This window comes from Doryrhamphus excisus, chromosome 3 (assembly GCF_030265055.1).
Source record: "Doryrhamphus excisus isolate RoL2022-K1 chromosome 3, RoL_Dexc_1.0, whole genome shotgun sequence".
Taxonomy (NCBI): Eukaryota; Metazoa; Chordata; class Actinopteri; order Syngnathiformes; family Syngnathidae; genus Doryrhamphus; species Doryrhamphus excisus.
The window spans coordinates 1,531,769-1,546,263 of NC_080468.1; the positions used below are offsets into that span (position 1 = coordinate 1,531,769).

Genomic DNA, 14,495 nt, shown 5'->3' on the forward strand with positions numbered 1-14,495 from the left:
GCGAGAGGCGGGGTACACCCTGGACTGGGGGGCCAGCCAATCACAGGGCACATATATGTAGACAAACAACCATTCACACTCACATTCATACCTATGGACAATTTGGAGTGGCCAATTAACCTAGCATGTTTTTGGAATGTGGGAGGAAACCGGAGTACCCGGAGAACATGCAAACAGGCAGAGGGTGGAATCATTATGGAAGAATCATTTATGGAAGACCATTCACCAGAGTTTCAGCTATTTCTGTCCATTTTTAGTCAATTTATGGCTTTCCCAAGATGTGTTCCAAATGTCCACCATTCCGTGGACATAGACAGGCACGTTTAACGGAATGAAGTGGCCTCTGAAGCACTTTGTCTGGAACCTCTGAACCCCAAAAAACATGGTTTTTGCTATTGACGTGCCCGGAAAGCAAAAAATGGGCTTCATCTGAGAACCAGACGTTCTCAAGAAAGTTTTCGTCATTTTCAAGCACATTACAGAAGCATTCACACATTGTTACTCGCTTTTCCTTGTCAGCATCAGTTAGTTTTTGCTTTATTTGGATCTTGTACGGGTATAGGTGCAGATCAGACGTAAGAACACGCCGCAGTGACTCCCTTGTCATTCCGAGTTCTTGGCTGCGTCTACGCACTGATTTCCTAGGACTGCGTCCTACCGAGTCCCTCACTGCAGCAATGTTTTCTTCTGTCCTTGCACTCTTTTTCCTGCCTGAATAAGTTCCCCCTGTGGCTTTAGAACATAAGTTCACTACAGTCCCATTCTCTGAACTTCGTAACCCAACTAACAATCGTTGATTTTGGTGGAAAGTTGCGACAATGGAAACGTTTTCGAAACTGAATCTGTACACTCTGGTATGATTTTGTCGCAAAATAGATCTCCAGGGAGAATATCTTCTGCTGATTTGTCCAAGATATTTTTGGGGCAACTATAGCTGAAAACGATCATACATAGGTTCACCTTTCACGTCCTGCAACAGAAAAGACATTCGTTAAAAAATCGAATAAAATATGGGTACGTGTCTTTTTGCGTCACCCTGTAATAAGCGGTTTTGTCAAAGTCCAATGCAAAGTGATGGTGGAAGGGATCTAATCCAGCATCACCACCAGCACGGACCCTGTGGTCTCTCCACCCTCCACACAGCCAGGCACTCCCTGCATAGCAAACACCAGGCCCGCCACGCACAAAGGCTGGGTAAACACTTTTCCACTGAGGACCCGCTCACCGCGTAAAGTCAGAGACAAATGCAGGGAGGATCCCTGGTTCTGTGCTTCTATTAATAGCAGCAGCGACAACAAGTGTGTGACATGCAGGAATGTATACAGTCAGATAATAAGATGGGCTACAAAAGGAGGAGGTGAAAGGTCACAGTCAGAAATGATTGATGCTTTGTTTTGCACATAAAATGCACTTTATCACACCAGGAACATACAACACTGACACCTGTACACTTCTAATCAGAGCCAATACAGGAGGAATAAAACTCGAGAGGTGTTAATTCAACAATATTTGATGTATACAATATAGTATTTGTTTACTGTGCCTGGAGTTAGCATCGTACATTCTCATATTCTAATATCTTGCTGGAAAAATGTAAAGTTAGTGTCAGTTAAACACATTTACGTACTAAAAAAAAACAAAAAAATTAAAAATGATTATCAGGTCATCAGACTAAAGTCCAAGTCGAGTCCTGAGTCATTGGTGTTGACATTTCAAGTTCCGTTACAAGAATTTGATAATATTGTCAAGTTGTCAAAATTGTGACTCAAGTCATGATTTTGATCAATTTGGACTCGACTTATGAACCTGTGAATGGGTATGTCGGGATTTTTGTGCCCCCCACCCTCCAAAAATAAAAAATAAAGTGTTCCCTCGTTTATCACAGGGGATAGGTTCCCAAAAAGTGAAATCTGCAAAGTAGCCAAATTCATTTCAATACAATAATTATACATGTTTTACGTCTGTAAAACCCCTCACCATACACTTTATACAGACCCGTTTTTCAGACCCGCATTCACATTTGATCACATTTTTCTCTTATTTTGACACTCTCAAAGTTCAGAATTTTGCTTGAATTTGAATGATCAATCACCGTGGCCACACGAAATGATACGAAAGGGTACCTATGGTGCTTTTTCCACTTTTCTGACCTATACATGTAGTTAGAATGTTGTATTCTCGTGTTAAACCATGCCAAAGTTTCACATAAGGAGATTTACGCATTTGGAAGTGAGCCCTGAAAGAAGTTCGGGATGGCTCAAAATGCTCGGTTTCAAAAGGCGTGGTAAAAGAAGCCTCATTGTGATGTCACACAGCTACCTACAAAACATACATTTACAAGATAAAATGGAGTATTTGTTCCGTGAAATCGTATTCATCTATTCCCCACAGGCTGGTTGCGTGTCTCTAGGCTGGACTACTTCCAGTATATGTATATGTATATGTATATGTATATGTATATGTATATGTATATGTATATGTATATGTATATGTACTGTATGTTTATCCCATCAGATTGCATCTTATATGTGTTGCCATATGAGTATAATCTTCCCAGGGCCTTCAGAATCAGAAGTGGTGGCCCAATGGAGGTGTTGATTTCGATTTCAGATTAGCCTAATGTAAAATATTTCAGTCATGTTATTAGATGAATTGTGATTGTGACCTGCTCCAGATGATGTTGTAGTGTAGAGGATTGGAGCTTGGACTATTTTAGAGCCAGTGTTTTTGAAGATAAAGAACATAGTAGTTTTATTGTGGTTGTGTTTATTGTTGATGGTTTGTGTAATTGTGTGTATTAAGAGGTGGATCAGGCTACTGTTTTGTTGGAATCGTTAGATTTGAAATCCACTTTTGACACTCACACCCAAATCTCAATGTGTTTTTTTTCCCCAGAGGCGAAGAAATGGAGATGATACAAATCAACTTTCTCCCGCTTGTATACTTGTTGCATGCATTATTTCCAAGTTTGCCATTCCTAAAAGGGCCGTCAAAGATGTCAAGATGTGTGTGATGTATGTGATGTGTGTGAGGTGATTGTACAAACATTGTCACGCTCCACAGCCCCAAACAATGTTCAACAAGTTCATGGCTCACATTGATGGATGATGTTGACACGCGTGTTACGTGCTGTGGCCCCTTGCAGCAACGACACCGCGACGTCATTCCTAACATTAGAAGATCGGGCGTCAACTTTTGAAAGCGCTAAAGTCATCAAATGAAGCCCGTATCAGCTGATCCATTTTTAAGACTTACAGCTGAAATGACTAACCTCTACGTTGTCCGCTACATTGCACAGTTACTGCTGACTCAGGTCAATATGGAAATATAACACCCGAAAGATGTCACATGTATGATCATTCACTGACAATCTATAGAAAACACGGCTTGCATTGCAGTTCAATCAATTGGCTCATTGATTGTGGCCAATATCCCTTAGACACAAATGATAAGATGCTGGGTAATTACTATTATTATTTTTATTAGCAAATTTAAATATTATTCAATGACAACACGACTGACGGTTGCACGCCGGACTGAGTTCGATTCCACCCTGGGCCATCTCTGTGTGGAGTTTGCATGTTCTCCCCGTGCATGCGTGGGTTTTCTCCGGGTACTCCGGTTTCCTCCCACATTCCAAAAACATGCTAGGTTAATTAGCCACTCCAAATTGTCCATAGGTATGAATGTGAGTGTGAATGGTTGTTTGTCTATATGTGCCCTGTGATTGGCTGGCCACCAGTCCAGGGTGTACCCCGCCTCTCACCCCGAAGACAGCTGGGGTAGGCTCCAGCACCCCCGTGACCCTCGTGAGGATAAGCGGTAGAAAATGAATGAATGAATGAATGAACACAAAATGCAGTTTTTGAATGAAACTTTTTCATCAATCAATATTATATCCTTAAAAAAAAAGTGATTTTCCCCTAAAGCTAATATGGTTGGGTCGCCCTTAGCAGCAACAACTGCAGTCAAGCGTTTGTGATAACTTGCAATGGTGCAATGATGGTTTCTCACTACGTACACTAGTGTCCCGCGGCACAGTGGTTGGAAATCACTGGTCTAGGTCAGTAATTGAGTGTGAACTGATGGTGTGGTTTTCTGATTATTAAATCAATTATGACCAGTACGTGCGTCTCAGGGCCACATACTGAAAAAGCTAAACAATGTAACTTTTTAACAGGCTACAAACAATCCCATGTACAGTACTTTTGTAATATACAGTAAATAAGAGTATTATTATTATTATTATTATTATTAGCATCAACATTCAAACACTTTGCTTCATTTATGCTTTTTGGAGGCGTGTCTCAATTCTTTTGTCTCAAGAGTCCCGACATCCTTTCACAAGAAAGATTGATGCTGCCTTTGTGATGCAGGTGATTGCCTTGGTTCCACCCGGTACCGAAGGTAAGCCAGGAGACACAGAAGATCATCCCAGATGACCAAACTTTATGTCAACAAAGGTTCATTCGGCCAATTTCTTTTTGTTTTTCTCGTCATTCAATCTTTTCATAAAGAGTTTCAATTTCAGTCCCGGGGGTCGTGGCCTTCTGAGAAGAGGCGGGGCAGGGAACCTGTCGTGGAGAATAAAAAGACCCATCATCTGAAGAGGTGCAGGCTCGTGCTGGTCAGCCAGCTGCCTGCAGGAGATCCCATGTGGCAAATATGGTCCCTTCGCTGCAGCCGCCTCTCAATCCCACCCAGCCGTGCAGAAGGAGCCGTTTGAGGGACCAGAGCTCAGGGTGTTCGGGTGAACGGCGAGGCGTGACTTTTACGGGGGATCCGGCACCCTATTAACAGCAGGATGGGGTCAGTCCAGCACTGCTCTCTAATGGGCCCTCGGCGCCTTGTCCTTCCTCAACACAGCTGGACTGGCCACTCGCTCCCACGGACGCTCCCACAGACGCTCCCACAGACGCTCCTCTGGTTCCTCGAAGACGGAGGTTGACGTAGCAGCTGACAAGTTGCGTGTTTATAGCGTGTCTGTGCAACAGGCCTCAAATGGGTCCCTCAGGGCCGCAACAATAAAACTACATCTACCTCACAGGACACAAGAGTGGGATCAGAATAAACGAGGAGGGAAGCGGGTGGGTCAGGGGTAGGAAACGCACGGCCCGCGGGCTCCATCATATTTTGACATCAAAGTTAGTGTGGTCCGCACACGCCAGGCGTTGTAAACATTTCAATATTCACATGAGTGGAAACAATCCAAAGTGTTTATCTGTGGTTATGAAGTCAATGTTTCAGTTTTAGCAACGGGTGCAAACTGATGCTAACTCTGGAACACTGGAAGTCCAACAAACTGATCGAACAAATCAATGTCCATTCCACAGCGTTTCAACATCAACTTGCTATTTGGGAACTATGTTAAATCTAAACATGTAACTTAAGCGACTTTCCACAAAACAAGTGCCGCAAGGCATGCTGGGAAGCCGGAAACACTGATGCTACAGTGCCGTAATTGATGCGGGTTGGTCTCTGGCCCCAGCGGTGTGTTTGAGACCCCTGGCGAAGGCAGGAATTTCAACCATTGGTGGGAGACTAACACTCTTAGGTACACCTGGTCAAGGATAATGATTTCCACGGACACTTTTAAAGTTTCAGTATGGTAATTTGCGCCAAGATGACTTAAATAGCGTGACCAATCAGAGCTGTCATGATACAGGTTTACCTTGAATCAAGAAGAGACGCCAAACAATGTCCATTACAAACCTTTTAATCGAGTCGCAGAAAGCAATTTACACTTGGATATAAACAGACTGTAACGCCTCCATTTTTGATCACTTCCCCTCCACATTGATGATGCTGAAATGTTAACAAAAATGGTAACACCTCCATTTTTGATCACTTCCCCTCCACATTGATGATGCTGAAATGTTAACAAAAATCGAATAAAAAATCAACAAGACTTGACTGATTGAATACATTCCTCTTCATCAAGGGGGGAGATTTGGGTCCAGTCCATCTGAATGCCAATTGCATTCGTTGACGTTAAAACAAGGGTGGGGGTGAGGGTGGGGGGCAGCACTCACCCCCACCCGCCATCTGTTTCATGTCCGACTGAAAACACACTTTGATGTGTAATGGTTTCAGCCAAAGTGGCACGGCATCGAGATGCTGTCAGCAAGGACCAAACATGTTGGTGCGTTCAAGGACACCGGTAAGCTGCTGCAACACACTATATGCCGTGTTGTAAAATCAAAATGGACAAATGACAGCGAGCACGGCCTGCTGCTTAAGCGGCCAGCGTTCGGTGAAATGCCCGTTTATAGAAGTGACTTTATGTGGAATAAAAACAATACACACGTACTAGACTTTAGTAAAGAAGACTCAATTTCATTGTGGGCTGCACTTTGGACCTTAACACCGGGAGGATAAAAACTCCAAATAAGACAACCAGTGTCTTCAAGCGCCCCCCCCCCCCCACACACACACGTAATGGACTGCACCCAAATCTCCAAAATGAAAAGTGACCGCTCCCGACCTACAGCTGACGATCCGTACTGGGTCAGCGGCGGTTCTTCTCATTCTAGCTTCCAGGAGATGAAATGTAAGGCAGTGTGAGCGCCTGCTAAGAGTTCAAAGGTCATCTGTTCCCTCGAGTAACAACATGAACGCTACAGTAAGTATGCACTTCCAGAAAAGAAATGAAAACCCACCTGAGACAGACAAAATCAAGAACGTTCTGCTTTGGTGAAGCAGCATGGAGACGTAAAGCTGATGATCTCGTTCCAACGTTGGCAAGCAAACACGTATTTGGACATATTCATATAGTACACGTTGCAGCATGGAAATACTTGAGTAAAAACAATTGATTGGAGATGAACAGATGACAGACGTGTGCCGATGCAAAGAGGACTTTGAGATTGAAACTATTGAAAAAAAAAAAAAAAAAACTAATTCCCGCCAAACCAAAGTGGCCGCAATCTCGTAGGAAGCACACGTGGCGACGTCAAAAGGGATTCGGGTTTCCTCCAACACGACAAAGAGAAAGCAGGCCAGCCTGTGAATCTAACGTTGGCTCTCAGTAACAAAATAAATAATGACAACATATATATATATATATATAAATATATATATATATATATTTAGAGTCCACAATCCCAAAAAATGTCACTGATTTCTGAAGCACAAGAAGATCTGCAGCAGCGGGAGGACGGAATCGGTTGTGACATTCAGACCAGTGCCGACCTTCACGTGGCGAGGCGGACAGTACACATGCATGCACGCACGCACGCCATCCAGTGTCCAAATGAAACCTACCACGGATGATGAGCTGACGGATGATCGGGAAAATAACATTTTTTTTGGGGGGGGGGGCTGCTGCAGCAGCTGATTAAAAAGTAAAAATCTAAATCTGCTATTTACACTGAGGTGTGAATACATTCAGGCAGCAAAAAAAAAAAAAAAAAGAGAGAGGAGCACCTCTCCCTTGTTCGAGGTACGTTTGGCACTGCTAATACTCGTCCGCCCGTCCACCGTGTCAACTTCACCCCAAGATGGACGCGTCTGCTCTTCCAAAGTCATTCATGTGACACCGGAGTTTAAAGTGGTAAATGTTCAAATGCGGGGCACCAGACAGGGAATGGGCGGATCCAGTCAACCCCCCCCCTCGCCCCGTGTGGGGTGATCAGTCGGCGTCTTTGGTTCAGAAGGCACGTGTGTGCGCACATCACCACAAACCTCCGTTTAGACTCCAAGTCATCTCTCCTGTGATATGACAAAGCCCACAGTGTAAAGGCCGCTTGGACACTCGGGTTTCTTTCTCTCTTTCGTTCTTTCGTTCTTCCTTGCTGTCCCCCGGCTTCCCGCGCTGTGGTCCATCGGGAAGGGGCCGGAGACCAGAGTGGCGTACACTCAGATGCCGTTGGTGAGGTCTGTGATCACACTGGCCCTTACTAACTTGCGCAGGAACTCTTTCTCCTTAGATATGTTGTGAGTCCACGACTGGGGGAATCAGAGGAAACATTCATTCATTCACAATTGGGAGGAATTTGTTTTGACACAGGAATATGGATTCATGGAATATATGGATATGGAATAATGGATTCACATGGGTATGCACATCACGTACAAACTCTGACCACACTTTTCATTTTATGATCTAATGTCCATTTTTATTGGTGCTGTCAAGCAGGGCACATCTCCACAACCAAAGCCAGGGGTCTCAAACACGTGGCCCGCGGGCCAAATGTGGCCCGCAGGACACTAGTTTGAGGCCCCCGCCTTGATATGAAAGTTTAATGTTAGTGCGGCCCGCGCAAGTTTGATATGGATGCTGTATGGTATCATGTACCCAGAAAAAATGATTACGTTTGATTCATGTTCATGTTAAAGGTTAAATAACTGTTAATAGTTATCCTCCCTATCCGTGTGGAAGTGGTAAGTTTTTGGCTATTTAAGTTGAAAGGAAATAACTTGAAGGCTACCGTTTAGGTCGCTAGCTCTCTAGTTTGCGAGTTAGCATGTGTCTCAAGACCCTGCAGTTGCGCAATATGTTGTAAATAAAAAGAGTATAAATGTGACTATAGTCGTGTTTTGTCATGTCTACAGGGCTCTAATAATGCTTTGTTCATTTTAATATGAAAAAAATCATTTGTCTACCCACCAACTATATGTGCTTTCTTAAGTTTTTATTATTATTATTATATTTATTTATTTATTACTGATTGATTGATTTTCTTTATTCTTGATTTATTTATTTTTGATCTTATTTTGTGCAGAAAAAATAAAAATTAAGATATTTGAGAACAGTGGAATGTTTTATCAGAGCTTTTCTTGTAGAAAATTGGAACCAAAGCACTGAAAAATATTGTATATTTTAATAAATGCGTTTTTTTTTTGTTTTTTTTTTTTAAAACCTGATGCGGCCCAGCCTTGCCCAGACCCTAGCTCCAGCCTAAATTAAATCAATCATTACCTAAGACGTACTGTATTTATACGTCTTTTACGTTTTTTTTGTTTGAGTGAGAGGCACAAAGAGGTGATGATGCAATTCCACAATAAAAGAGAGCATATTTGATGCAGTTTTAAGGCCACAAAATAATAATAATAAATAATCACAAGGTGGCATTATAAGGACTCATCAAGGCCTGCATTTATTCTATTGAAAACAGACACAGCACGACAACCAGTAAGTAAAAAGGCATCTTTCCATGTAAAACAAATATTATTATTATTATTGTGTTTGTGTTGTGGCATCATTGTTTGGATATTTTGGATTCATATATATGGCTACATTTGTGTCAAAGTAAAAGTTATGGCTGCAATGCATCTTCACCAAAAGCCTTTTGACTGATATTGCTTTTTTGCTGAAAAATGATATGCCGATATCGTCCAACTCCCAATTTCCGATGCCGATATCAATATGTGTAACATGACATATCTCCTGCGGTGGAATGAACACACATAAGTGGACAGCATTTCTTAAATATCTCTTTTCATAATCGGGAAAAAAATGTGATACCAATATGCCATTTTTATACCAATACTGGGCTGATAATTCTAGAATGAGTCACATAAGTCATATTTTGCTGAAACTTACATATGCAAAAATGTTTGGGATACTCTGGATCGGTGTATGCAGTACTCCAGGCAAATAATGGCCACAGCAGATGCTGACTGGTTTTTGGACCGTTCCGGATCGCCCCTAACAACACATTTTGGAGTAGCCTTTTATTGTAGCCAACCTAAGACACACATGTGCGGTCTCATCAACATCCTGCTATGCCACACATAATATTAGAGTGCCATAGGCCTTCAGGGACCACAGATAAACTTGAATATCTCAGAGTTTAGCTCATGAAAAATTGGTTGCGTTTTGTTAAGCCATTTAAGATATGTGCTTATTTACTATTTTGTCTAATATATGGGTCATATGAGTGGAAAGGTGACTAAAGGGGTCTTATTTCATGTGTAAGGGGCTCTAATTCTGTTTTCTATGGCTCAACTACAATACAAATGTTCCATTTATGAATAAGGAATTCATTTGAGGGATTACTGATTCACTAAAAAGGGTCAATGATTTTTACTGCTAATGGAATGAAGAGAATTTGAACAAAACGACACAAAAGACGTAGGTCCGCCATTACTGAGTTCAGGCAATCTGCAGTCCTTATCGCAATGACGTCAGTCCAACTCTGTTGGAAAAAACAGAGCCATCCCAAACATCCTTCAAAGATCACTTCCAAATGGGCAAAGCTCCTGATCTGAAACTTTAGTATCGTTTAACACGAGGATAAACATTTGAACAACATTTACAGGTCAGAAAAGTGGAAAAAGCATAAAAGTGAAGTGAAAAGGACATTTTGGTGTACTTTGTCAAGTGACAAGCTGTCCTTGAAACACAACAACGTGATAAGAAAGAAGACCCTCTCTACTGGTCAGCGTCATTATCTGAGCTCAGAAGACCAAACAACGGCAGCCATCAAGACGTTGCACGCCGCCCACAACGAATGGCGAACGACGACAGCGTAGATGGAGGCGATAATACACGGCAACATCTCACTGGGAGTTTAGAGGAAGGTTATCATCAAACGGCGTTCGTGGTTTACACACATCAGCACTCGGGTGACATCGCTGCTCGGCTGATCGGCTTTCAGTATAAACACGTGAGAAAGAGGCTAGAAGACCATTTAGCACATTGCTGGTGTGGCCTTACATTGAGTCATAACAACTAAGGCATGCGCTTTATTTTGGTTTTATTTTTTAATTTGCGAACTCATTTTTCCACCATTTCCAAACACTGGCCAGAAAAAATGATACTCCGAGCCGCTGAAAAATAAATTCATTGCCAGACGCAGCTTTACAGAACTCCCGTATGGATATGGAATAAACCATGCCACAAAATAGATCATTGGAAAGCGAATTGATGATGCACATAAAACCAAACACATCTGCGGTGTAATTCATTGGAAGTATGAACGCTGACATAATCGTATGCGTTTTGCAACATTGCGATTTATATTTGGAAAAAGTGACATCTGTGTCGTCTGGAAAAGCATATCCTTACAACACAATTTAAAGTGTGGTCAGGGAGGCTCGAATGAAAAATACTAAACATAAAATAAATATTTGTCCATTGAACTGTGTTAATACATTCACTGTCTGTATAATTGAAATCATTTTTAATATTTTCTGAAGCATATTTCAGCAGAAAGCTGACATGAATCTGAGGCATATCCCTCCTTTTAGCTTGACTCATTCACTGCCAAAGATGTATTTTTATGTCTTTTACGTTTAGAGGAGATGATGCAACTCCACGATAGAGGAGAGCATGTTGGGTGCCGTTTTAAGACCCCAAAAAACGGCAACAAGGTGGCAGAAGTGCATTTTATAAAGAGCCCAGCCTGCATCTTTCCCAATGAAGTGCATGCTCTGCAGCAATCCGTTAGCTCATAGTGTTATATTTATGTAAAAATATAGATTTTTTTTATAGATGTAAAACTATGTGTTTATATGGAGCATTGTATAAACATTTTGTCTAAATAGATATGGCCTGTTTGTGTTAGAGTTGCAAAGTTTTTGTTGATAACTTACTACTGCTGACTTTTACGACCTTCTAAAATATATTTTTTAACATTATTAGAGCCCTGTAGATATGAAATGACAGATAAAGAACAAATAAGACTTGTGCGTGTTACCATAAATGTGTTATCTAGTGAAGCCGAGTGGTGGGTGGACAGAAAGTGATGGCCGAGGTTCAAGGTTTAGGTTGTGGCCACAGTAATTTAGTTTTTAGTAGGGATTATTGTTCCCTTTGTGAGACCAATCTGGCCAATCAGGTCTGGTGGTCTCGTTCACCATGGCACTAACATTACTGACACCTAGTGGACAGTATAGAATGCTACATATCAGTCATAACGTCTTTGAATACATTTTGTGAATGCCTTATATTTGTATTTGAGTTCATTTAGCCATAAAATATGCTTCATTTTTTCAAATCATATCAGCATGATTTATGAATACATTTTTTAAAGTGAAGCTGCAAAATTTGAACTGCAAAGGGATGACTGTATTAACGTTAAAAAGAAAAACAAACCACAGAGTCAGTGCCTTACTCGCTGTGAACCTCACTGCCCATCACTGGTGCAAGTCATTCCAATAGCTGTGAAGTAGCGCTACGTATGCACAGGAACGGAGCAGCGGCTAATAGACGGCATCGACCTGCACACTAGCATGTGTGTAACACTCACCTCTTTAATAGCAGACATCTTGACGGTCTCGTAATAGTGCAGTGGGGCGTGGGGCATGCTCATGTCGTAGCCGAAACCGGCCACGGCCACCTCGTCACAGTTATGCAGCGCCATCGTTATTGCAACCGTGCCCAACGTTGGAATGTTCTGGAGGGAAATACACAAATCCTTCATCACTCTCAATTTCATCGTGATGTCGTGGTCTTAAACTTGCTGAGGGTCCAATGTGACTCCTGTATCCCCTTCTGTCTTCAGCTCTGCTAACTGACTTTGAACACCGGGTGATGAACTATTACCTTTAAGACGCGACCCCCTTCTATCACACCGTGATCTACAGGGTTGAACTGTGCTTCCTATTCGCCTCGGGCTGCCTCAGGTCGCGGGGAGGGAGGCGTGGGGGGTACGGACTGTGTGTGTGTTTTGTTTAAAAGAAGAAAGAGTGCAGGGAGACCCCATTTAAATCATTACCCTGATTTGCAGCCCTCGGGGAAGGTGGACAGCACCTGGCCAACCCCCTACTGAGCGCTCTGATACACATTCATTTACACACACACACACACACACACACACACACACACACACACACACACACACACACACACACACACACAAGCTAAACATAACCAATCAACCAACTCATTCATTTTCACATACATAAACATACAGTAGATGGTCAGAAGAGGAGGCGGGAAAAGGCTGGAGGGAACCATCAAAAGACCAAAATCCTGCCATCTGCGTTGCATGAGACAACAGTCCTACATTCACAAACACAAATGTGCTAATACAAATGAGCAGACGCACACACACACACACACACACACACACACTCTCACCACATGTTGAACACATGTGGGGTTCATGAAGGGGTGTTCTGAACGACCCATAGGGCAACGCTGGGGTGATACACCCCATGTCCCCGCTTGTTCACTGATAGTATTCCCACTTCATTTTCTGGCTAAACATAAACCTTGCACACATGTACGGCACGCACGCCCACAATTCAGATGCTGCAGCCCCATGTAAACACAGCCCAGAGAAATGATGGATATATACAGTATACACAGTGACAGACCATGCAAGAATACATATATGCATGTTAGAATATACACTGCATCCGGAAAGTATTCATCCAAATTGTATTAATTTAATCTCTTACCTCAAAATTCTACACAAAATACTCCATTATGACAATGTGAAAAATTTTTTTTTTTTACTTTTTTTGAATTGATTAAAAATAGAAAACTAAGAAATCCCATTTCCATAAGTATTCACAGCCTTTGCCATGAGGTGGTGGTGCATCTTTTTTCCACTGATCATCCTTGAGATCTTTCTACAGCTTAATTGGAGTCCACCTGCAGTCAATTCAGTTGATTGGACATGATTTGGAGAGGCACACACCTGTCTATATAAGGTCCCACAGTTGACTGTGCATGTCAGAGCACAAACACCAAGCATGAAGTCCAAAGAACTGTCTGTAGACCTGCGAGACAGGATTGTCTTGAGGCACAAATCTGGGAAAGGATACAGAAAAATGTCTGCTGCTTTGAAGGTCCCAACGAGCACAGTGGCCTCCATTATTCCTAAATGGAAGACGTTTGGAACCACCAGGACTCTTCCTAGAGCTGGCCGGCCTTCTAAACTGAGCGATCGGGGAAGAAGGGCCTTAGTCAGGGAGGTGACCAAGGCCCCGATGGTCACTCTGTCAGAGCTCCAGCGTTCCTCCGTAGAGAGCCTTCCAGAAGAACAACCATCTCTGCAGCAATCCACCAATCAGGCCTGTATGGTAGAGTGGCCAGACGAAAGCCACTCCTTAGTAAAAGGAACATGGCAGCCCGTCTGGAATTTGCCAAAAAGCACCTGAATGACTCTCAGACCATGAGAAACCAAATTCTCTGGTCTGATGAGACAAAGATTGAAGTCTTTGGTGTGAATGCCAGGCGCCATGTTTGGAGGAAACCAGGCACTGCTCATCACCAGGCCAATACCATCCCTACAGTGAAGCATGGTGGTGGCAACATCATGCTGTGGGGATGTTCTTCAGCAGCAGGAACTGGCAGACTGGTCAGGATAGAAGGAAAAATGAATGCAGCAATATATAGAGATATCCTGGATGAAAACCTGCTCCAGAGCGCTCTTGACCTCAGGCTGGGGCGAAGGTTCATTTTTCAGCAGGACAACGACCCGAAGCACACAGCCAAGATCTCAAAAGATTGGCTTCAGAACCACTCCGTGAATGTCCTGGAGTGGCCCAGCCAGAGTCCAGACTTGAATCCGATGGAACATCTCTGGAGAGATGTGAAA

At 42.7% G+C, this 14,495-nt stretch overlaps 1 protein-coding gene across 7 annotated transcripts in view; it reads right to left on the reverse strand.

The window, feature by feature from the left end:
- Positions 1–5,700: 5,700 nt before the first annotated feature.
- Positions 5,701–14,495, reverse strand: part of st3gal3b (ST3 beta-galactoside alpha-2,3-sialyltransferase 3b) — a 47,762-nt gene continuing 38,967 nt past the window's right edge. For all 7 annotated transcript variants that reach the window (XM_058065994.1, XM_058065993.1, XM_058065992.1 and 4 more), the window contains 2 exons: positions 12,195–12,341; positions 5,701–7,947 (listed from right to left, as the gene is read on the reverse strand). In XM_058065994.1, the coding sequence (XP_057921977.1) occupies positions 7,858–7,947; positions 12,195–12,341 (237 nt within the window). In that variant the 3' untranslated portion in view covers positions 5,701–7,857. The remainder of the gene's footprint in view (positions 7,948–12,194; positions 12,342–14,495) is intronic.